We start from the raw sequence: 24,405 nt of genomic DNA, 5'->3' as shown, positions 1-24,405 counted from the left end.
AATGATTCGGCCCATAACGTTGCTCACAAATCACATCAAGAAGAGCACAGCGTTCCAATTCCGCTTTCGAGGGCAGACGCAGCAAGGCAGCTTCGACACCTGGCACGGAGACTCTCACTGACCGAGAGGAACTCGCCAAACTTAAGACTAACCCCAGGTGATCATTATTTCTGGAGTCCTCCCTTACGGCGCGCCTCCTAACCAGGAAGTGCTTCTGCCACGTAAAACCCCACAATTTAATTTAAATGAATTACACTTAAGACGTGCGCGACTGCATCGATTAAACCCCTCACTGCAACTCCTACCGCCACTCGGACTGGCTCGACGTGAAGTTACGCTTCTCTGTCCCTTTTCGTTAGGAGTTGCCTTCACCAAGGCATACCCTACATTAACTGAAGTAATCGGCAGTGCAGCATGCGAGGTCCGTGGCGCCGAAGAAAATATCGAGCACCATGCTGCGCCACTGTCCACGATATGCCCCAGAAAGACAAGAACATGCTAACGCTCTGCAAGAACTGCACAATCGGCCGCTTTCCATGCGCGTGCTGCTGCAACACCACCCCCATCGGTCGTGGGCCCATAAAGCAGTGAAGGCACTTTTGTGCTTCTTGAGGGCGACGGGCTTGTGTGAACCTCTGTGAGTATTAGTACAACTGCTATTAGACCACACGCATCAGCGGAATCACCACTAATTTTCTTCTTTCCTTCCGTCCTCTCTCGCCCTGTCAACCTTGTTTTCCCCTTTCCGATTCTCCCGGTTTAGGGTAGCCAACTGGACATTATTCTGGTTAACCTCCCTGCCCGCTGCTTCTCTTTTTCTCGCTCCTTCTTTCTTTCTCCTAAAGCTAAATTTTAAAAGTACGAAACAACGTTTAAAACCTGAAAATGATGCAATTTTCTTGGCGCGGCTGCGCACTGCCACTGCCGCACAAGAGGCCGCGTTTTTGCCAGAATGCTCGCCTTCGTGCATAGCGTTCACCGCCAGAAAATCGAGCCTGATGCCAGCAATGCACAGAAATGTAATCGGGGGCACACACAACGTTCTCGCATACCTTCTGTGATGCACCGTAGCGCTGGGGTGCTTCTTGTATAATGTAGAAGTATCCATTGCAAAGGGAGATGTGCACGACTCGCCACGTGCATTTAAGCTGATGAACTTGATTTGCGCCAAGAAAACCTGTCCATGCTTTCACACTTGCTTCATAGGAAGCCTACTGCACTATTAATATGCCGGCTGTTTTTAACCTGCGCCAAACAAAAACACTAACCAATGTAAATCTTGGTGAGATCATTTTATCATTCGAATGTCCATATCGGTAACCTCTAGATACGGGTAAGTTGAGACGTTGTGTGCGTAATTAACGAAGCTACGTTAAATATATTTACAAGGATTGTGTTAAATGGCTAAAAAAATGTTGTTTGGAGCTCGTCCTGGAGATTATCGAGCCGAGCGAAGACGTTTTGATTAAACATGCTTTTGTATGAGCTATGCGAACAAATGTTTTCCTTTTAAACGGTCTCGGAAAGCGTAACTGACGCAGAAAAAGAGTCTCTAAAGTCCACCTGAGCGCACTTAGCCTTTTGTGATGCAATTATTGTGGCTCCGTAAGAGTGTTACTGGCAGCCGGTCCGCTTTTGATTTTAATTAAGAGGAAGCTCTAGCTCGGGCCCAACCCCGACATGGCCTGTTCAAATACCTGCACAACGCAAAAGCGTTTTTCTGAGATAACCCCTGACTGATTTTAATCAAATTTGCCGCATTTGAGAGAGAAAGTTAAATTCTAGTGACGGTTGGAAGCTGAATCTCCATTTAGATCCTCAATGTTGTTAAGAAGAATTTCAAAAAAATCTAAAATTTGAAAAAAAGTAGAAGCACGAAATTTACAAATTAATAGCTCTGAATCAAGAACACACATCACGCTTCTGTCAATGGCATCCACTCGATCATTGAAAGCGGGCAAATTTGATATGTCATTTGAAATGTTACGTGAATTTCTTACGATCTGTACAAGTGTTCCGCAAAAGCTGTATTTTGCATAATACTAAATTTCTGGAGATTCATGTGTAACGTATAAATTTTGTTCGCTTTAGATGTACTATTAGATGCAATTCACATATTTGGTTCTTCATTTATTCATGCTGAGTTACAGCGTTGTAAACATGATAGTTTCGTTTACTGAAAATTTCAGATTTTATCAATTTTTAATAAAAAACTGATGACTGAAATCGAAAATTCGAAAGCAACAGTCACTAGGTTTTAAATCTTTATTTTAAATTCAACAAACGTCGCCAAATTTGGTGCAGTGGTGGCCCAGAAATACCAATACTCCTTTTACATAAATTTAGATATGAGCAACCGAGTTAAAGCTTCCTCTTAACGCTGTTTATTCGAAGGCAAGCAGTTCACAGTTTTAATATCAATATACCAGCGAACGTGTGCCACCGAAAGCTTGCTTGGTCTTAGAAGCGACCTATGACGCAATGATGGCGCAGGTTTAGTGCGTCGCTGGCTTGAAGGCAGTGGGCTGCCGGTAGCAGCTCACGGAGCCGTGCCGATGGTGACGGTGCCATCATGACGAAATCTGGGGCGGCGATATTGACGGCTAAGGCGTCTTTCCTTTATTTTTTGCCTTGATTTCGCTTTCAGAAAGAGATGGTGCTATAAATGCAGGGTCATTCGTTCTTGTCACGTAGATTTAAATGCGGTTTTAAATAAACTCTATATCCCATTCGACCGGGAGAGTGGGCGTCAGCGGGGAAGTGCTCACACACACACACACACACGCACACACACAGACAGAGAGAGAGAGACAGAGAGATACGACACCTATTTGTCCGCATTCACATTTATACGCGGCCACGCGTGCACAAACGCACAAAAATGCACGCACGCAGGCACATGGAACTGCACGCGCACACAAACGCGCCTATTCACGCACGCGCATACACGCAATCGTGCGAACGCAGATTCAAACACGGAGACACAAACACGCACGCACACGCAAATCAAGTACGCACGCACGCACGCACGCTCAAGGCTTGTACGCGCATATACACTACCTCTCCTTCGCTCCTGCCTCGCAAAAACGTGCGCGTGCAAACAGACTGAATGGCACTCGTTCTGCAATCACCTTTCGAACTCCAGCTTTAATAAATAGCTTTACGGTTTAAATTTGGCGCTCCTTCAAGTCAATGCGCCCTCTGGCCATAGGGTACAAAACCATTTGCTCCTGTCGGGGCATAACCTCCCTCCCCGACAAAAACACTGCTTTACCGCACGCCCTATGTTCCGACTAAGTGCCATAAATGCATACGTTGTTACAAAAGATTACCCTCTTGGCGCCGACAGTTGACACTTGTTGATGCTCGGCTATTAAAATAAAACTCTTTAAAATTTTGCCCATTCAGTTACGCAAGGTAATTACACACATAATGGTCGAGGTGCAATGTCCAGAATTCCTGAGTATGTCCATGCTACAAGGCATGACTGTATATTTCTTTAACGTAATACAAACACATGCGCATGCTTGTTATGTTGTCCAAGGAATAAAATATGGTCATGAAAGCAATGACTTAAAAAAATAGCAACCCATTCCTACGTTTTAGGAAGTAAAAATATAAAAACGTAGTATTTGAAAGCCCTCGTGAAGAAACGAAAACTGAAAGCAAATCGTGAGTATTGTGTTTCGGCCATCTGTTGGAAGTCTGCCGAACTCAGTTCAAGGTGGCGTTAAAAAAAGAATTCGTATCACGGCATACAACCACTGCCAGCATTACGCGGTACGATATATGCTAGTGGTTAAACGACTCGGCCACGGTTTCCAAAATTTACGCGAGTGATACGCTCTGGTTTTTTATAAATGCCACGTGAACTTTCACGACTGTGTTTCAAAAATCGCTTTTGGGAACAATGTTACACCACGTGTAGAGAGTCTCATGATAGACATCAATCGAAAGCTGAGTCTCCGGACTACATACGCTGCAGTGACTTTTACGATAGATGCCGTAACTTTTTCACAGCTACCGTTCATGTCTCAAAAATCGAGTACAAGTTTTCGTCGTTTCCATAGGCTTCTATTGCTAAATCTTTAACCGCGCCGGGAACAGAATTCTTGCTTGCTACAGCGTGATCACTGCATTTGGCTCGTGTGGATTGTCTCCCAGAACATGTCTGTCCACTTTTTTCAATAATCTACCCGCATCTTTTGTTATTGGCGAAAAACCCAACCGGCCCATTGAAAACGCGCTAGCTTCGTGCCGGGGCCGCTTGGGGCGCAAGTTGGCACGTGTCCAGAAAAGCTGGATATGTGAAAGAGTGCAGAAATCTTGTCACGGTCAAGATGAATGCTATCTTTGCTCCTCGACAAGGACTCTAATTGTCTTGCTTTATGCAACCGTTGAGTTTTTCCTGTACGGCTATCGAGACGTTTGCAAGGCGTCAATGCGATTGAAAAATAAAGCCTTTTTTTGCGCATGCCTGGCTTCATTTCGCAGGTGCAAAAGATGAATGTGGCTCCTGGCTTCTTCAACACAAGCGACGGGCTCTATGACGATGCGATGAAATCATACGCAGGAGTAAGTAGACTTCTCGCACTCCAATATAGAGGTTTTCAATACAACACGTGATAAATATCGCATATCGTCGCGAAAATGGGTCAAGCAGACGCAATGACCCCAGCTGCGCGACAACGTTGGGATACACTGTAAAAATTACGACACTTTTAGGGCTTTTATAACGGCAATCAGATGATGCGTCTGATCACCAGATTAGATTTTGAGGATCACACACGTGTGCTTGTCGCTATCGCCCTGCACGAGTGTCACGTGTTTTGTAGGGCGCATGATCATCAAATAAAGAGTTTTGTGACTCATTGCTGTGCCAGTCCACTTCATCGTCGTCACGATAAGGTAACACTTGCTGGAGGTGATTTTGCGTAAATGTGCCGGCCACCTCCGTCAAGCCGGGAACGAAGCCCGAATCCTGTAGGTAACTCCAACGGCGCCCCGGACCATCGAGCTAGCCGAAGGCTAAATAATCTGTACTCAGAGCTCAGACTTCAATCTGAGACGATCAAGAAGGTTATGCTCAAGTCAACCGCCACAGTGACGAACCGAGAACCGTCACGTTCTTCCTCCGCGACAGACTCAGAGCAAAATGCCGCCATCCAGACGACGCCTTGAAACCCACAAAACGGCGCATAAAGAACAGCTGACAACGCGACGAAACAGCAATGAGACAACGTGACACAGCCGTGAGTCAACACTACGACCTAACTGCAATCCAATACCACGAAACACCGACCTCGACGCGCTCCTCGAGGGCCACGATGCCACCGCTGTTGTAGACACATCAGCCCAATCTTATATCATAAACGAATCCTTGGTTGCACAGTTTAATAACGTCAAGACTGTGCGCGGCGGCGCGAAGTAACCGCCGTGGCCACGTTTATTTATAAGCCCACCAGCCATGGTGCTGCGGGGTTTCGGGAGCGGGTGATACCGCGGGCGCTAAGGTCGAGCGCACCAGCTTATTCAATTATCGCGCTATATGAGCGTGAGCTAGCGTCTTCACTAGCTCTGGAGGCGATACATACACCGCTGCAGGGCCCCCTACTAGTGCTAGGCGCGATTTAAATATGTGCGAAACTGCGTGCGTACAGAAAGAAGAGAGACTGCAATCCTCTATACATGAGTGGCAATTCGCAGCGTTCCTTAAGAAGTCCAGGTGAAGTCCGTGTTTCGGCGAAGGGTACATAGCTCTCTGGTTGTCGTGGATAAGAGTGTCTGGAAACAAGGCCCCGGAAAACAGGACGTCGTCCTGCGTTGTCGACGTCTGTGCGCCCAGTGCCCAGTGCGGTGCAAGCAGAGTTGAGGCATGTTGTCCGGTTATAGGTGCGTGCCTAGAGTTTAGGCTGGTGAGGGGACCAAGACTGAAGACGGTGTCGTCGAACGGCGTGCAACGCTGGCAGTAGGGGAGAATTGCGAGTGTCGCTGTGCCTTGCCCTTGCTGAATCATGCTGTGTCGCCATTTCAGTTGCGGGCGATGTATTGTGACGACCAGCGAGACCTTGGTTTCGTCAGAGGGACTGCGAAAGCAGATATTTGCATTCCGCAGTTGAATCATATGCTGTCCTCCTTGGTAGTGCCGGGTTCACATAATCCGAGAGAGATGTGCGAGGCAGCACCGGCAGCGTAGGTTGTGAGCGAGTCACAGCCACAGTGATGTCGTAGTGTGAAATGAGGACGTGCCGAAGGTTCTCGTAGATGTCCGGGCCTGGTAGAAATCGGAGCTCCGAAGGACGACCGTCTGGCAGCTCGAGAATTGCATGGAGGCTGGGCAAGTGTTGGTCATTCACGTTGTTGACGTAGAAGTTATTCTCGAGCTGAAGAAGCAAGATGGCAGAGCTGTTGCTGCGAGATTTCGGTAGGCCATGAATCCGCGAAAGGTGCGAACGCAGAACATAGGAAGGATCACCTTCCACTGCTAGCGGCGAAATGTTGAATGTCGTTAGCATCGCGGTTGCGGTTGTCGCTTGAGGCATCATGAAGGTTGTGCTCTTGGCGTCGCCATGCCTGCGAGAGTGAAATTTGCGCCTTGTGGAGCCTGAATCGGTAGTGAGTGAGGTGCCCTCAAAGGGAAAGCATATAGTTTGCGGGAACCACGAAGGAAAGATAACGAGGGGCCGTAGAGTAGGTGAAAGTGCTTGCCTTTGGCCCAGTTATTTCCTTGAAAAGAGACGTCACACAACTGCGCTTGAGAAGGGGAGGAGCTCACAAACAGCGTAGAGGTTTGGTGCTGGGGCGAGTGTGTGCTGACAACCGGCACGGGTAGACGAAGATGATTTGGGACGATAAGACACGGAATGGCGCAACGGTCAAAATACCAAAAGATGCTTTGACTTAGCGCTCAAGGTGGCGTATAGTGACCAAGGACAGCTGCCTGCAAGTCTCGAAGCCTGGAACACAGCCGAAGCTTTGGGCTTGTTGATACGAAGCTTGTTGATACGGAAGTGGCTGTCAAGCACGATAAACCACATGTCCACCATGTAGAAGCAGAATTCCTGGCACCAACCCCAGGACCTCTTCCGGACCGCGTGAGGCCTCGTAACTCTCGCCTTGATGGAGTCGCTGTGTTGACGCTGGCATGGCTGAGCTCGGTCGTGTGGTGCCACAAATTTGTGATAGGCTGCGCGAAGAGGTAGCCGCCGTGGACACGGTTCACTTAGGCGGGTCAAACATGGTGCCAAGAGGTCTGAGGAGCGGCCTATACCACGGCCGCTCAGGTTGATCGCGCCAGCGTGCTCTACTCTCGCTCTACATGCGCGTAAGCCGTCAAGTTCTTCACCGGCGTTGAAGGCGATAGTCACGCCACCACACCTTCATGAGGTGACACTTAAGTCTGAACATCTGGAGGACACTTATAAAATTACGGAGGCACCTAAGCAATGCTTATGATGTGTAAATGCGAATAACATTGCTTGTCGCTGAGTGCGTCGCTTAGTTGTGTCGCTGAGTTTGGTGTAGCAGCGAAATATTGCCGAATGTAGTGCTGCTACGTTATATTTCCCAATGTAGTGTTGCTGCTTATAAAGTCGCAACCACTTAAGAAGACAAACCAGCTGTGTTGTGATCTTTCAAATTAGCTTTATTTGCGGTGTTCGCATTAAAGCAGTGTCCCACGCACATTACATTGAGCGGTTTTTTTCGATGACACCACTTTTCAGCACGATGACAGCACTTTGTCAAGCGATGACACCACTTTTCTGAGCGGCATCATAGGCTCGACACTACACTGCTTCACCGTCTTCGTAGACAAACTCCACTTCATGCAGTGGGGGGTAGGGGGTGGGAATATTGTCTTTATCGTCCTACAGGTAGCTGAAGCGCGTTGCATCATTTATCGTCGGGCTTGGGCTCAGACGACGGCGTCTGCAGGCCCCCGACAATGCTAAAGGCGGAACGAGCGGCTGCAGCTCGCCGTGCTCGCTCCATAGCCGCTCGAATAGTGAATCGCCCGCGAGGCAGAGCCCAACCACGTGCAGAGGTTCGAGCATATACTCATCAATGTCGCCTGTTACAATGGGGTCGCGATGCAACGGTGGCGCAGTGGTGAGCGCGCTCGGCTATGAAGCGGTGGGGTAGAGAATCGAATATTTACCATGAACACATTCTTTTTTTTAGTTACATTAAGATGACGTAATATGTGTGCTGTGTTTCTGCCACGGCTTTCTTCCACTAAAAAAAGAAGTTATAGGGTTCGGCGTACCAAAATCACGATCTGATTATGAGGAACGCCGTAAAGGGGGATTCTGAATATGTGGACCACCTGATGTTCTTTAAGGCGCACGTAAATCTAAGTACACAGAAGGTTTCGCGTTTCGCCCCCATCGAAATGCGGCTGCTACGGCCGTGATTTGATCCTGCGACCTCGTGCTCGGCTGCCCAACACCATAGCCACTAAACAACTACGGCGGGTCTTTCGGCCGGCGCTATTATGAGGGCGTGGTCGCACAATGAGCCATTCTTAACGCCTGCTGGAATTTGCACAGTAAAAGTCGCTTAGAACAACAGAAAGCTGAGCTAGTTCGTAAGGATTCATTATGCAAAAATTTGAGGCGTGCAGACAGGACACAAGAGTAGAGAAGTGGACAACACGAACGCCAACTATCAACTGAAGGGTGCACTGAGGCGAAAAGAAGAAAGAAGACACAAAACTCATCTGTGCAAGCTCTGGAATGGTATCACCACGTGTCAGTCGGGTACACGTGCCCGTCTACGTGAGAGATAGCTGTTAAGGCACTTAATCTCTTCCTTATGTAAAGTTCGTTATGTAAAGTTCCGTCCTTATGTGTTTTTGTTTTTCATTTCGCATGAGTGCTCCTTTCAGTCGATAGTTAGCGTTCGTGTTGTCCACTTCTCTTTTCTTGTGTCCTGTCTGCACGCCTCACCTTTTTGCATAGTAAAAGTCACTGTTGCCAACAATAATTACCCCGCGAGCTTCATAATCCTCCAATAATCCTCACAGTACATGATACATCGACTTAGTATGGCAACACGCTGTCAGCATAGACTTGGGACAGCGTTATCAAATTAGTGTACGACGATCACGCTATCAACGGACGAAGCAATTCCACCGTACAGGAGTCTCGGATTCCGTGCTTTGAATGTGCTGGTCAGCGACCCACCTTGCTCCAGCATCAGCCATTCCGTTAACACCTAAACATCCGCAGACGTGGAAGGCATCGTCGAGGGCGCCCAGCTTGTTCGGCTCCGCCGTCAAATTTGAGTCGCAAGAGGAATCGCTCGACTGCACTGACCAAGAGCGAAACTGTTGCTGACAAAATTCAGCCAGGAGTGCAGACACCTGAGCAGGGACACGATAAGCACATACATGGAGTAAATTGCGGAAGCCAACAATGTCTTGGTCCTCTAGGATCCTGCCATCTACCTCGATGACCGTAGTCGCAGAAACAATCTTCGACATCAGTGGAAGTGTCCATACATGTAAATAGTGAGAGCTCAACAATCCTTTCCACGAACACGTGGAATTATTTTCGACGTCATCGAAAATTTGCCGAACAACAATTGCAAGGTATCGCACAATAACCAGAGAAGGCACTCTACCCTTCGTCGAAGCCCGTACCAAGTTTCAGCAAGAGAACGCCACGCAATAAAGAAACAAGGAGATGAAATGCTGCACGAAAAAATCAACCAGATGTCCAAGAGCCCTTAAACGTCTGCTCTAGGTTTAGTGAAGAAGGATCGCACCTTGAGTTCTTGAATAGATTATCGTCATCTGAAAAAGGTCACAAAGGATGTATGCACCCTCCAATGGATAGATGATGCACTGGACCGACGCTACAACGCTAAGTATTATATGCTAGTAGCCAATCTTAACATAAGGCGACGAGAGAATTGCGAGATGATGCCTTTCATAATCAGAACGCCCTCTACAGTTCAAACTCATCTCACTCGGGCTGTGCTCGGCACCTGCAACATTCCAGGGTTTGATGAACATGGTCTTATCGGGATTGAAGTGCAACACTTGTGTCTTCTACTTGGAATTTGCATTCACCAGGAGTTTAGATGATTACCTTAGGCGGCTTGGGGCAGTAATGGAGGCCATCAAGTTATCAGAGCTCACTCTGAAGCCACAAAGATGTCGCTTCGCTTAAGATGAGCTTCTGTTTCTCGGCCACGTCATCAGCAAATCTGGAATCAGTCCCCCGCAGAAGACAGCTGCCGTCGCTAACATTTCGCAGCGCACCGAGAAGAAGAGAATGCGTAGATCACTGGGCCAGTGTGCCCATTACAGGCGCTTTGTCAAGGAGTTTTCACGCATCGCCGAGCCATTGGCTAATCTCAGAAAATGTGGCGTCGAGGTCAAGTGGGAATGGCCGCAGATAGAAGCGTCTCGTGAACTGAAACGACCACCTGTAGTTATCACCAATACACACCCACTCAGAGGAATACTCCAACATTGAAGTCCATACCGACGCAAGTAGCGTACGGCTTGGCGTCATGCTTGTTCAGAAAAAAGGCAGACTAGAAGATGTCGTTGTTTATGCCAGCTGGTCGCGATCAAAACCGGAAGTAAATTGTTCTACGACGGAAAAAGAGCGACTTGTCACTATTTGTGCTACGGCAAAACGTCACGCTCACCTAGATGCAGGTTGTTCAAAGTCGTAAGCGACCACCAAGCAAGGGGTTGGCTGGCCAACTTAAAGGATCCTTCCAGGCGGCTAGCACCATGGCTAGCACCATGCGTGACGGCTAGTACCATGAAAAACGGTCTTCAGGCCGCCTTCCATGGTGGAGCCTCAGACTGGGAGAATTTGACATGCTATTAATTACAAGTCCGGACGTAAACACTGCCACCCTCGCGACCCCATCGACCTGCTCTAGACGGACAAGACAACAACGTTCCTGAAAAAAAGGGGCGCAGACGACTTCGCTGAACTGCAACGAGGCGACACCGAACTAAAAAGCCTTTTCCAGTACTCGGAAGGTCGCACTGATTTGGTCCCGGTGGTGTTTAAGCGTGGATTGTCATCCTTTACACTACAGAACCGGGTCCTCATAGATGACTTCCCCCGCGTAAGCACTAATTACCTTCTCGTCGTGCTCTCAGCAATGAGGCCGAATACCTGCCCGCACTGAATGAACACCCGTCAGCCACGCACTTAAGGTTTTCGGGTGCACTCGCGAGGGTCCGAGAGAAATAATATTAGCCGAGCTTGGCCGTCAATGTCGTCCATTACGTCAAGACATGCGAATAGTTCACGCGACACAAGACATCACCAAGAAAGCTAGCGGGATTGCTACAACTACTCAAGCCTCCCTGCCAACCATTTTAGCAAATCGGTATGGATGTTTTTGACGTCAACATCTTGTAATCACTTGATCAACGTGGCTACCGACTACTCTACCTGCTACACCAAAACGAAAGCCCTGCCAAAGGGTATAGCGGCCGTAGTGGCGAAGTTGTTTGTTATGAATGTCCCCGGAAGCACCCATCAGCGAAAGGGGTGCGGCTTTTGCAGCGCAGCTTATGCAAGCGATTGTGCAGTACAGCCTGGCAAGCCATAATACGACAACCACTTGCCATCCGCAGATGAATGGCCTTGCAGAACGCACAAATAAGACTATCGCTAATATGTTGGCAATGCATCGCGACACTGAGCATAAGAACGTGGAATGCCCTCCTTCCGTACATAACGTACAGGACGGCAATGCAAGAAACAACCTAGATGTCGCCATTCAAGCTAGTTTGCGGAAGTAGCATGGCAACAACACTTGACGCGCTGTTATTGAACCTCAGCGACGAAGACAACCTCGGCGCCGCCGCCTATGTCCAGCGTGCCGAAGAAGCCCAGCAGCTCGACCACCTTCGCATCAAGAACCCGCTGAGGACTGACAGCCGACGCTGCAATCTTCGATGACACTGTGTGGAATACCAGCGCGGCTATAGCATTTTTGCTTGGACCACAATACGCCGATGTGGACTCACTGAAGAGGTACTGCGCCGTTATTTCGGATCATAGAAGATCATCCGTCGTATTGGCGCATTGGAGTATGAGGTCCCGGTGGACGGCATTGCGCAATCACAGTCTGGCTGTGCACGGCCTGCAACAGTCCACGTAGAGTGCCCTAGGCCAATCTATACGCGCTAGCGAACTATTGGACCTTATCTCTACGTTGATATGTTTAGTTGCGTAGGAAATGATTTTACGCTGTCGGATCTTCCCTTTTGGCTTCGTCATCGTCATGATGTACGTATAAAGCCCAAGTGCGATGAGTATGCGGCTGTACGCCGTATGCGAGGGTATACCGAGGATGGTGGCTTGGTGTGGCGGCGTCTTCTAGTATCCGCGAAAGAGTAAGGCTGTGAGGCTGCGTATCGGAGCGGAGGGATGTGCGCGCTCTAGGAGGAGGTGGCGAAGAGGGGGGTAGGACGCGCGCGTCGCAGCTTGTACTTCGACTGCGACTGTGTGTCTTATCTTCAAGTTAATCTGCGATGGGATAGAAGGCTAGACAAACTGATAAAGCTGGTGGCTTCATGTGTGCCGTACTCTCGTGCATCTAGTTATCCTTGAAGTGAGAGGAATTCGCTCACCACTGCTGCCGCTTTTCATCTTGCGGGCGTTCTAACAGCCACTTTCGCGGTCATCGAATGAGATCTATTCATGTTTGTGCGCACGCGCGCGGCACTGTGGTTGCGTTTAGTTAGTAATAGAATGTTTACAGCAGTCTACAGAGCTGATTAATCTACTAACCTTTCTCAGTATTGCCGCCTAATTTGCTATCGCGATCAGCCTTACGTCTTTGCGGGTGTAACTGCTACGTTTTTCCTTTACTTGTTGTTCTTGCGTATTCTGTATACAGCATCAGGACGATATTTGTCAGTAGGGGAGGTTATCGCCACACGTACTTATTTTTATTTACCGGTAACCGTCTTTCACTGGCTAACAAGTCTTAAAGTTATCGCTCACCACAACACGCGCCTGGCTGTTTCTGGAGTGTTATCACTGCTTATTTCTTGACTGTTATCGCTACGTAACAATGTAGACAAGAACACATGTGAGATATGTTGTTAACGGTTGTGTAAACAGACCTACACGCGAGTCGAATAGTAATTCACAATCCAGAATTTGTGCGAGCGCCACCGATTACGCAGGAAGTCCTATTACGCCATCTAGGAATAGCCAATGCATCATAGCCGCACATCAGACTTCGATGGTCGAGGTATGGGATCGTCATTATCTCGTGCCTGAATGTGGCTTCTTTATTTTTCCTGCGGATAAGGGTGGGGGGTGGGGGTGGAGCATAGGTGAGCCCAGCAAAGAATTAGCTTTGCGACTCTCCGTTGCGCCACACTTTTCTTCTGCTCCATCACGATAACGTGACAATGTATGTCCTAGAGTATGTTACAGCAAATGCTTTACTCCACGCAGAAAGTGCCCGAATACCTGGACGATGTGGATACATATGATTTCGTCTCTAAAGCGAGGCAGGATTTTATGTTTCTCTACTGGAAGATTCTGGGTAAAAACAATCCCACCAAGAATTTCAGGTGAGTGATGACGCCCCGCGTGCAGTCATGAGTATTGTACGCCGCTGATAACGGCAAAAGGGGGACAGGGACGTACTTCCATATTGCCCAATGCATCTGGCTGCCTGAAACAAACGAGTAAACAGACAAAACACTAAATAGAGAGATAACGCAAACTTGCCTGTCGTAGCCGCTAGATGAAGCAAGAAAGGAGCCGAACCAGTGTACGACGTTCGGGTAAGTTATTACGACACTATTGCAAAAATTGGGCTTTATGTCCCAAAAGGACGATTTGATAATAAGGCACGTAGTGAGGAAATCGGGATATTGACGGGTGTTACCGCATTTCGCCCCCATGACAGGCATTCCGTGGCATGCATTCCGTGGCAGGCATTCGATCCCACGACCTCGTGCGCAGCAGCACAACACCGTATCCACTGAACAACCACGGCAGGTGCGACAGCATTACACACAAAGACGCAAACACACGCACTTTATTCAAGCTGCAAGCTCGTTTTGGAGCAGTTTTTATCTGTGACTCGGCTTTATGGCTCGCGCTCGTCTTGTGTCGCTGTTGGCGGCACAACGGTGGTAGAGTTCAGGCGGAACATCGAAGACGTTCTACTGCAGCACGTCATCTCTTCCTATCATCATCTATCTCTTCATATGAGGGGGGTCTTCTGCAAGGAGCCAGCTTCACTGCTTCGACACGCGGTGCATGACCCACAGTGTCACACACACTCGTGACTCACATCGTCGCGCTTGTGACGCTTATGAAGGCCTGAAATCCAGATATACACGGGAAAGCTTACAGACGTGCGCTAAGCCTTGTTGTCACGTTTAAACAACATCACAATGCGACATGACAGACAAACAGAAGAGATAGAATACAAAAAAAAAACGTCGCGCCTAACGCACAAGAATAAAATCAATAAAGGCAACTATTCGCTAGAAGCTCTTACACTAGAATTGTTAGCCAAGGAACGTTCTAGCCAATTATGAAGCTGGACATTTCATTAGCGAAAACGGCCAGAGAATACCAAAGAACACTTATGAAAAACAAATTTTGCCGACGGTAACAATACTCCCTAACGCAAAATTTGAGCTCAGCTCTACATCTGTTGTCATTTCGCGATATTGGCTAGCGCAGACAATGGGCGCTATAACGTAAAACTATTCCATACTATTCTATTCCAATTCTGCTATCAGCCCTCACCAATTGGTCAAAAACTTTTTCGACCACCACCACTTCACCTGTCTGTCACGTGACGTCACGAAAACCGCGATACCTCCCCATCTGATGTGATGTGTACACACTGATTATGCATGATTTGACATAAAAAAGAAACACAGTTATTTCTTATTCGACCCCTTTTCGCCATTAGCCCTCGGCTATTGGTAAAAAGTTTTCGGGCTGCACCCGCTTCACCTGCCTGTCACGCGACGTCACAAAACCGCAAGAACTCACCGCGTCAAAGTGACGTGTACGCGACAAAGATGCATTATTATGCCGAACAAAACTGAATTTTCTTCGGGATAGCCGCAGGCTGCCCCGTTCCGAAAGGAATAGAAGATGGCTGCCGCCGATCGCTCAGACGCTGGCTACTCGCACCTGCTGGAGAGCATGGGTGTATTTGCGTATAATAAAACTTCTTGCATGGCCGTCTAACGTTTTCGAGCACTTTCGGCACGTTTACCCCCTCATTCCGCCAACTCTTCTTTGCTAAGGGTCCGTTTTAGCGTCATGTATACTTGAGCTTCCGCTGCATGCCGCCGCGATTATCGACCAGCCACCGCAAGCTAAGTAAGCGAAAGCCGACCAATCGTAGACGCCGGCACCACCCTCTTCATCCGGTTATCGACTTTCAGTGCAGTGGTTCGGCCCCATCGAATCCCTCTGCACTTGAGCATTCTCCTCGCCTATTATCAGCTAATCAGATACGACAAGCCGCTCAGAGTACGCAATGTTATTCGTTTTTCAAGCAAACAAAAGTGACCTCCTATGAACGAGGATAGCGTTTGATAGGTCTGTTTAGACAACCGTGCGGGTGACCGCCCGGTGCTTGCGTTGGTGGTTACACAAATTTGACGGCAGGAGATTGAAATAGAAACATATCGTAATAGTTTTACGTTATAGGGCCCAATATGTCTCATGCAGCACGGTCAAATCGGAGCGAAGTGTGGCGCGATGCGCGCGCGCCCCCGCGAATGAAGCGGAGGCGAGCGAGCGCATCAAGGCCCCCTAACAACACGCGCTATTCTGGCGTCATCTCGAAGCCACCGTAGCCATAGTCTGTCTTGCGCGGTGCTACGCTTTTAAATACGCTTTCTTTGCCTCTTCCTTCGACTTTCTCACTTCTGCTACTGCTGCTGCTGCTGCCGCTGTCCGGAACGCCACTAACGCGGGTGGCCTCGGGATGTGGTCAAGACGTGACCATGTCAAGAAAACATAAAATGCGTGCACTGTCGGTGTTTTGGTTCATGACATTTGGTTATCAGTTGTCATTCTCAAAATTCCCAGGAATAACCTTGTAAAGAACGTAAGACAATGTACGCGTGGTCGTGGTTCAGAGTGATTACTCGCCAACGACGTCCGCGGCGTCGACACCAGCTTTCTGCGGCACTCGGCCCTTACCGCTATCGCGCTAGTACATGACAGGAGTCTGGCAAAAATGATAAACGGCCAGAAAAGCTCGTGTCGAGATTTACGCCGCGTCGCATCTGCGCAATGCCCTCTGGATGCCTAACTAGGCGTGACCCGTCACAAGCGCTGTACAGGAGCTGCCGTGCTTGTCTTGGTGCTCACCCGCAACAGCAACGACAGCAGAGGAAGGATGTAGGGAGAACGTTAGCGAGGGAATAGAGAGAGAATCTGCAACACCACAACCCAGAATGGCGCCGAAGCGCGCACTTAGTGCCGACGAGATTAAGGCTCGCATAAAGCGTCCAGCGGAGCAAGAACAACAAACACAAGCGCACCAGGCAAGGTAACCATTCACATTCTCTCACGACTGTCGTATGCCGTCAATATATCACCACCAAAGTACGTCAATGAACCCAAACAACATACATAGCTTCGCTTACATCGATTCCCACAGTGCGTGGGATCTGCATATTTTTTATTCTCACGCCTTGGCCACAACCTGCTCCTCTGCTTTCCGCCTCGTGCTTCTGCTGCACCCTCCTCCTGCGCTTTGCTCCTCACGCTCCCATCGCTGTCGCCGTCTTTGAGCGCTCGCCTGCGTGCTCCACGTTCGCTCTCATCTTTCGCTGCGCTCGTTCGCTGGGTTGCGAGGTACGACGCCGACGCTCATCGCAGGAACGGGCGCTTAAGCTACCCTTTAAGATGTTTCTGAATTTGCCTAAATGGGGCCGTACTTAAGCTCAATACGAGTAATTTGCCTAACGCCTGTGCGTCATTACAAGAACTTTATGGCACGCTTCTGAGGCCAAGTAGGAAGGGGAGACATCTCGAGCAGCGCAGTGAGAGCACCACGTCTTGTTTCAGCATTGCAACATTCCTCATACTGCGGGAACATGCGCAAGGGTAAGGGACACGCATACAACCTGACCGAGGTTGTTTTGCTCCCCAGGCTCTGTTAGGTTCGATAGCTGGCTTTCAAATTTCTTACTTTTCGTGGTGCATACAGCTTCCTTGTTAGAGTATATTAGTACTTCTAATGGGGTTTTGCGGCGAAAAAGCTACGGTGGCGAAAAAGCTTTCGCTTTTTCGCCGCCGTAGCTTTTTACAACCCGAACTGCCGCACACGACAGGCGGACTCGCGCCTGTCGTGTGCGGCAGTTCGGGTTGTGTCCGGGCGCCTTCTGCAGTGTTTTCGTTTGTTCGTTCTCGTTCCCTCTTCTTGTATACTTATGGCGGTTGTCTCATACATGTTTAAGACGTCTTTTTTCGCGAAAATTTCTTCAAAGAGCTTAACGCCTAGACCACAATACGGTTCTCAAAGGCAACGTTACAGCGCCAGCCGAAGGAGCGCAAACCAGCCCATTGCGGGTTTTTCTTTTTATTATGAGCGGATCGACAACGGCAAAAAGATGGCATATAAGAATCTAGTTATGATACCATACCTGCGCGGTGTGATAAGTATGTCACAAACTCTGGCTATATGTGACTTCTACAACAGTTACCTTGATTTTAACCCGCTAAAACAGGTTTGCTGACGACGAGTACTTCATGATATAACATCGGACTTTTGCATTTCTTCACAGAAACGCTCGGCAGTAAAACGAGCACTTCACACTACAGTTTATATTCTGTCAGCACCACTGGCTTCTTTAACTGCTTCTCAAAATTGGCGGTTCTTCATGTGTTTAAGTAGCGGTAATTTGAAGGAAAGCTCATTGATTCTTACAGCTGTTTGCACAATACGAGACGGAATGTACCAGTATATATTCCCTTTTCCGTGCTACAGGTTGAAATCACATAATCAACTTACTGGTGTTTGTTGCTTGAGGAATATGCATGACGAATCTGTTTGGCGAACTGACAAAGGCTGCTTGGCCTAGTTTTTTTAGTGAAGCATGCCTTATGGTCTGTATGGCTGCAGCCACAAAAGGAGTCGAAGCGTCATTCATTAGCAGTATGGGACACATTGAAGATATCATTATTCGCTACTGGAGGGTCAAAAAGCAAGTGAAATATGTAACACTTGGGGTGTCTTCCTAATGAAGGTTTGCGAGGTTCATCTTATATACTGACGAAGCGAACAGTTCTCTATTCATAATAAACAAGGCTTGATCGAGACATGGTGAGGAAGAAGATGCTTGAAGTTTTCTTTTCTAGGCACCCTAAACTGCACTGTAATACCGCGAGTATACTTTAGCCATTGCAATTGGCGCTGTAAAAAACTGCTTCATGTGCTTCATGGTTTCAATTCAAAGTTGTAGGGAACTGGTGCGTTTCTCGAACAATGTGTACCTCGCCATAACGACAGTCAGCTGCTACTGTTGCGCGAGGGGTGTGCCATACTTTAGATAAAGCCTGCTAAGGGCCACCATGAAACATTTCATCGCTTGCAATTGATTGGCTCTCCATCTTAACCACGAAACCGTTCTCTCAGATAATTGCTACTATGGTATGTGTGAATTAACAATGTTTACATACTCTATATATGACGCGCCGTTTTGTTAGCAGCCATGAGCAATTCGTTTTATGGGGACCTGTTTTAGAAAGCGGTGAAAGTAGCAGCTAACTTTTTGATATAAAATCAGCGCCTAGCTATTTTTACGCATTAATAAAGTGGCCATATTTGACTAGAACAAATCACCAGAGTACTAAGAATAATGATGACAGCTTCGCTTGGCAATGTCTTTCTAACACGGATAACATGTCGACACCAAATACCAAGACTTCTCTTCTGTGTGAAATGAAATGTTTCTCATAGCTATGCACTAAGGGCATTTTACCTCTTTATCAAAGCATCACACACAACTTCACGTGTTAAATTTGCAGACATTCTTTTTACGCAAAATTTTATAGAGAACCAACACATATATGCATTGCAAAACCAGTAGACCCTTTCAACGCTACATAGCTTGCGATATCCAAACCGCAAATTTTCACGACTCACGCGCTTTTGAAAAAGGAACTCTGGTTCAGGCATGGCAGCAGAAATAAGCTTACATATCCTTCAACAAGTACGGCTCGAGCTACCTATACCCCAAGCATACACGAGCGCGCGCGGCAGCCGAGCGAGCCGGAGCGAGCGGCGTCCTAGGCGTGACGTCACTCGCGAGAGGGCGCCAGTCCAAATACTCGCCGCTAATACCTTACGGCAACCTCTTCAACAATGTTGTCGTTCTATGGAAGTCATTCGAGTGTTCCTTCGCGTCGATAAAAAATAGATATATTGTTCGTGCCCCGCATCTTCATCTTTATTCTGGCATATGTCACGAATTAAGGTGCTCGAGGTACATACAAGAGAAAAGTATACCTGATAGGAAAACATAACAGAAAAATAAGTCAGCCAAGAAATGATAAAGAAATACTACGAAACATTGCAGGGTCTCTTAAGGTCTCTTTTAAAGGGCCCCTCACCAGGTCCTACCTTTTTGAGCTGACAAGCGCAGATCATACAATGCGTGCTAATGATAGTACTTGCACAGAATTACATCGCTACACGCCGCAGAGAGGTCTGGAATTTCGATCCCAACGCCGTTTTCCCTTTCTCTCGCGGCGACCGCGCTCAATACCGGATAGTGACGTAGACGCGTCCCTACGCCTACATAGTCAGGTCCGGAGTGTGACGTCGCTCGTGGTGACACGCGAATCCGAGAATTATTTGAAACAATATCTTTTATTTGTATGATCTGTTGCTTGAATTAACGAATTGAACTTTCGAGAAATAATAAAACACACAAAGTGAATGTCTGCATGCTTTTTGTTTTACTTCACACCGAAGCAAGGGATATGCACTTCCGCTTCGTCTGCTGTTCCCACGATCATGCAGTCACGTTCGCAGGTACCGAAACTATGCCATCCTCTAACGTGTTCTAGCGCGTTATCATGCGTTGCGATACGCTTGTTCTGCCTCAGTATTCATGTCGCACTGAATTATACCGCTAGTCATGTGTCCTTGCGCACAGCGCCCGAAATCATGCGCTGAGCGACACGAGACATCACAACAGCTCGCACGTAACCCCGTCAGTGGAAGTGTGGAGCGCCACAAAAAGGAATGCGAGGGAAAAAAGAAAACGCAGAGCCCTTGACGTATGCGTCACGCGATCCTCGAGATCCGGTGTGGCTAAACAAAGGGGAGCAATTTTGCATGCGGACGCCAGATGGAGCGAGTGTAGAGAGCGTCTAGCCATGCAGTGGTGCTCGATTTGTGAAATCATGAGCTCGCGGCACTGAAACATGTATATCTTGGCTATTAATAAGTCGCGTTGAAAAATTTTTACGGCACAACACTACCTAGAGGACGCGTAACAACTTCCAGCGTATAACCAAAATTTCCTATGGGGCCTGGCGAGGGGTCCATTAGAAGTGAACGGCGAAAGCCTACTCTTCTTCCTCTTGTCATTCTCCTCTTCTCTTTCTCTTCTTTCTTTTAGTCATTACTGCTCACTACTAGGCACATTTAGTCATTTATAACCATTTGGGGTCATTACAAGCCGTCGTTAGATATGTTGGTCCTATCATAGACATTAGTCATTACAAGTCATTTCAGCCATTAATAATCATTACTGGTCATTACTAAGTATTTTAGTCATTTCTAATGAATTGTAGTCGTCACAAGTTGTCGTTAGACATATTGGTCATTCATAGTCGTTACTAGTCATTAGAAGTCATTTCAGTCATTATTAGTCCTTACTGGTCACTACTAGGCAATTAGTCATTTGTAATCAATTGTGGCAATTACAGGTTCTCGTTATACATGTTGGTCAAATCCTATTCATCAGTAGTCACTACAATTCATTTCAGTAATTATTACTCATTACTACTCACTAGTAAGCATCTTGAGTCATTTGTAATCAATTGTGGTCATTACAAGTTCTCGTTGGACATACGGGTAATTTAGTAGTCATTAGTAGGCATTGCAAGTCATTAGTAGTCATTTTAGTCATTACTACTAGCTGCTAGACATTTCTAGTCATTTCTAATCAATTGTGGTCATTACAACCCGTTGTTAGACATATAGGTCCTTTCGGAGTCATTAGCAGTCATTACAGGACAGTATTCAGAATTATCAGTCATTTTTAGTCTTGATTAACCCCTACCAGCCTCTATTACAGTGTTATCATTCACTAACTGTCACTATCAATAATTTCTCATTCTTTTATCTTCCTTTAATATATCTTATATGATGATATGACGCTTCGGCTGACACTCCGGCGGATACGCCTGCTGACACAAACTTCACCATGAGCCTACGAAGGCTTTCACCTTAATAACTCTATAAAGCGCCGCTACACCCATATCCAGCGGAGGTATACTGTCTCCCTTAACAATAGGCTAAAGAACCAAAGCTTTCTAACTGTCACAACATGGCGATAGCCCGTCCGACGTGTCACCAGACGCGGGCGCCCTAATACCGACAGGACGCAGGCGTCGGACGACATCACTGTTGCCTGATGGGGCCAGCAGGCCAAACGGGCGAGCACAGACGCCAGTGGAACACCGCACGAATGGAAAAGTTTCAGCTGAGTGATCCCTCGCTCGGAGTAAAACTTCTTAAACTTCGTAACGTAGCGCCAAACTTTGAAGAATGCCGCCTCCTCCTCGCGCGCTCTGGCCGAGGCGGACGCCGCGTCGCTATTAGCCCAATAGCATCACATGGGCCCTCGCGCCATGCTTCAGCGCCATTTTCGCTCGAGAAGCGTCTACGGAGTGGCGAGGAGCGCATGTTGGCGTTGTTGATACGCTCGATTGGTGTAGGTGGCGCCATGGTCGAGGAAGGAGCGAGTAAGAGAGGAGAAACGACGAGGAGTGAAGGCGGAGGAGGTGAGTGTCGCTACCTCACGAAGTTTAAGGGGTTCTAGCTCGGAGCGCTTTGCTGCTCCCTCCGCCAAACAACGTTGAACTTGCTGTGAGAAGATCGGTTCGCTCGCTTCAGGTTCTCAATCGTGACTATCCAGTTCACATCGTCGCCAAAAGGCCCCGTTGCTGGAACCACTCGAAGGACACAGAGATCCTCTTCAGTGATGGAACCCTTCCGTCGCTTTTTCGCCTGCCGGCGCTACTGTTTGAAGACGACGTTGACGACATGCCGCTGTCCGTGCGGGTGGTCGCCATGTTTGTTTTGTAAAAACGCTAGTCCGCTGCACGCCCTCCGCTGGAGAGACGACACCAGCGAGCGAGTCGCCCGCTCCATAAGCACAGTGGCCACCCCAGCGTATCCCACATGCGCAGTGGCGTCTTCGCTGGCCCGAAAACCCGCTGAGCTGTAACTTTCTAATATGAAATGGCGTGTCGGAAAGGACACCTAAACACTAATGCCGTTTCCTCGAGCTACTTACCTTTGCCTAATCTAGAAAACGCAGGAGAATGTACGTCCGTGGAATATATGCTGCACGCACAAGGATTGAACCCCTTTCCTTTGTGTCCCCAGAAGCTAGCAGCCAACACTGCCGTGGCCAGACGGCTTCTTGACGTAAACACGTGGATCCTGCATGGCTGGTCAAGATCACTGAGTGCAGAACAGTGTTTTCAAGAACTGACAGTGATTAAAGAATTAGTTTATTGGGAGCACCGCGTTATTTTTCCTGAGAAGGCACGTTCCTTCACACCACAGGAATTCCACGAATCCCATCCGGGCATGACAGCAATTAAGAGCGTCGCTCGCACGTCATTTCCGAATCCTGGTCTGGACCACTATATAGAGAGTCTGGTAAAAATTTGCCCGCAATGTCTGAAGTGTTGACCACTACCTGCGGCTCTAGTTCCTTCAAGTTGTTCGGAAACTAACAAGCTCTGGTCTCGGCTGCACGTCGACTTTGCTGGTCGGCGGAAGGGCATATGATCTTTGGACGCAGGGACGACATCGAGAGAGGTGGGGGCGCTCAAAACTGCGACAGCTGATACCACAGTGGAAGTGCTTCGGAGAATTTTCACCCATTTCGGCTTGCCTCACAAAGCCGTGTCCGATAAAAGTGTCCCGATTTACCAGGGTGGGGCCAATGATATTCTTCGGAGATTACCATGTGCGCCACGTTACAACTGAACCTAATTATCTGCAGTCGAAGGGGGCAGCAGAGCCCGCTGTGCGCACAGCCAAAGAAGCACTATAGAAAAATACATCAGGCTCACTGCAATGTCGACTTGCTAAATTCTTGATTCGCTACAGAATTACGCCGATGAAGGACAGCAAATTGCTGGCAGAGATGTTGTTTTGCGCCCACCAAGGACGAGACTAAGTGCTTTCTTCCCAGATCAATAGGGCGCAAGTGTTCCAGTCAGGAGTCAGTTCTCGGCACCACTTACCCCATTGTTTCCTCCCAGAACACGAGTCTGGTCGCGACAGTATAACCGAATGGGACAGAGATGGCTGCCTGGCGCAGTGACTGCCACCAGTGGTGGACGCTTGACCATGGTTGATACGGAAGGCGGAGAACAGCGACGACGTGTGGACCAAGTGTGGCTTCAGGAAATTCAACAGGAAACCGCCGTAACCTAATAAAGGGAGAGTGAAATGGCGAATAGTGGGGGAGCTTCGCAACCTGATCCACCATCGATGGATGAAGTCTGCGAGCAAACCGACTTGGTCGAGAACAGGTCAAGCTGCAAGTTCTGGGGAAGGCTCGAACCTACTAACACGATCAACTCGGAAAAAAATCCCTCTACAGATTTTAGGATAAGGAAATGCTGTATCATGCCCGCTGCTGAACTCTGCATACGCACACCATGGGCGTGACGCGTGCATCCGGGCGCGTACATCCCTGAGCTCTCTTAGTGAAGGACACGACGACCAGATGTCTCTGGAATAAAACCAATTCTTTACTTATAGTCGTAGCGTGCGTCGGTTTCTGAACGATACTTGAGATTCCCCGATTGCTTTTCGGTGATTCCATCGTCCCAACCTCGTAATAACGCCCCTCGCCGCCAGTATCTTGCCACACGACAACTCAAGGCCGCGAGCTTACATAAATTGACATCTCCACTGATGCAACTCTCTCTGATGACCAGGCCTATATGACACAGGTTTGCACGCAGACTACCGCCTACACAGGGGCCTATAGCGGGCACCTACCGCCCGGTACCCCAGTGCATGCTCAACTCCTTTTTATTTGGGGAGCGACTGTAAGCCTGCCACATACCATACAGAAATCGGTCCGTGCATTCACTGACTCGCACACAGCGTACTGTGAAGTACTTCGCTCAGCGTCGGAGAATGCTA

At 48.2% G+C, this 24,405-nt stretch overlaps 1 protein-coding gene across 1 annotated transcript in view; it reads left to right on the top strand.

Annotated features, from left to right (window-relative positions):
* The window catches only part of LOC135911179 (uncharacterized), a 180,918-nt gene that overhangs the window by 125,873 nt on the left and 30,640 nt on the right, over positions 1 to 24,405 (top strand). The window contains exons 13-14 of the mRNA XM_065443368.1: positions 4,495 to 4,575; positions 13,455 to 13,573. Of these exons, the coding sequence (XP_065299440.1) occupies positions 4,495 to 4,575; positions 13,455 to 13,573 (200 nt within the window). The remainder of the gene's footprint in view (positions 1 to 4,494; positions 4,576 to 13,454; positions 13,574 to 24,405) is intronic.

This window comes from Dermacentor albipictus, chromosome 5 (assembly GCF_038994185.2).
Source record: "Dermacentor albipictus isolate Rhodes 1998 colony chromosome 5, USDA_Dalb.pri_finalv2, whole genome shotgun sequence".
Lineage (NCBI taxonomy): Eukaryota > Metazoa > Arthropoda > Arachnida > Ixodida > Ixodidae > Dermacentor > Dermacentor albipictus.
The sequence above is the reverse complement of the archived record's forward strand: the minus strand, read 5'-3'. Positions and strand labels throughout refer to the sequence as shown.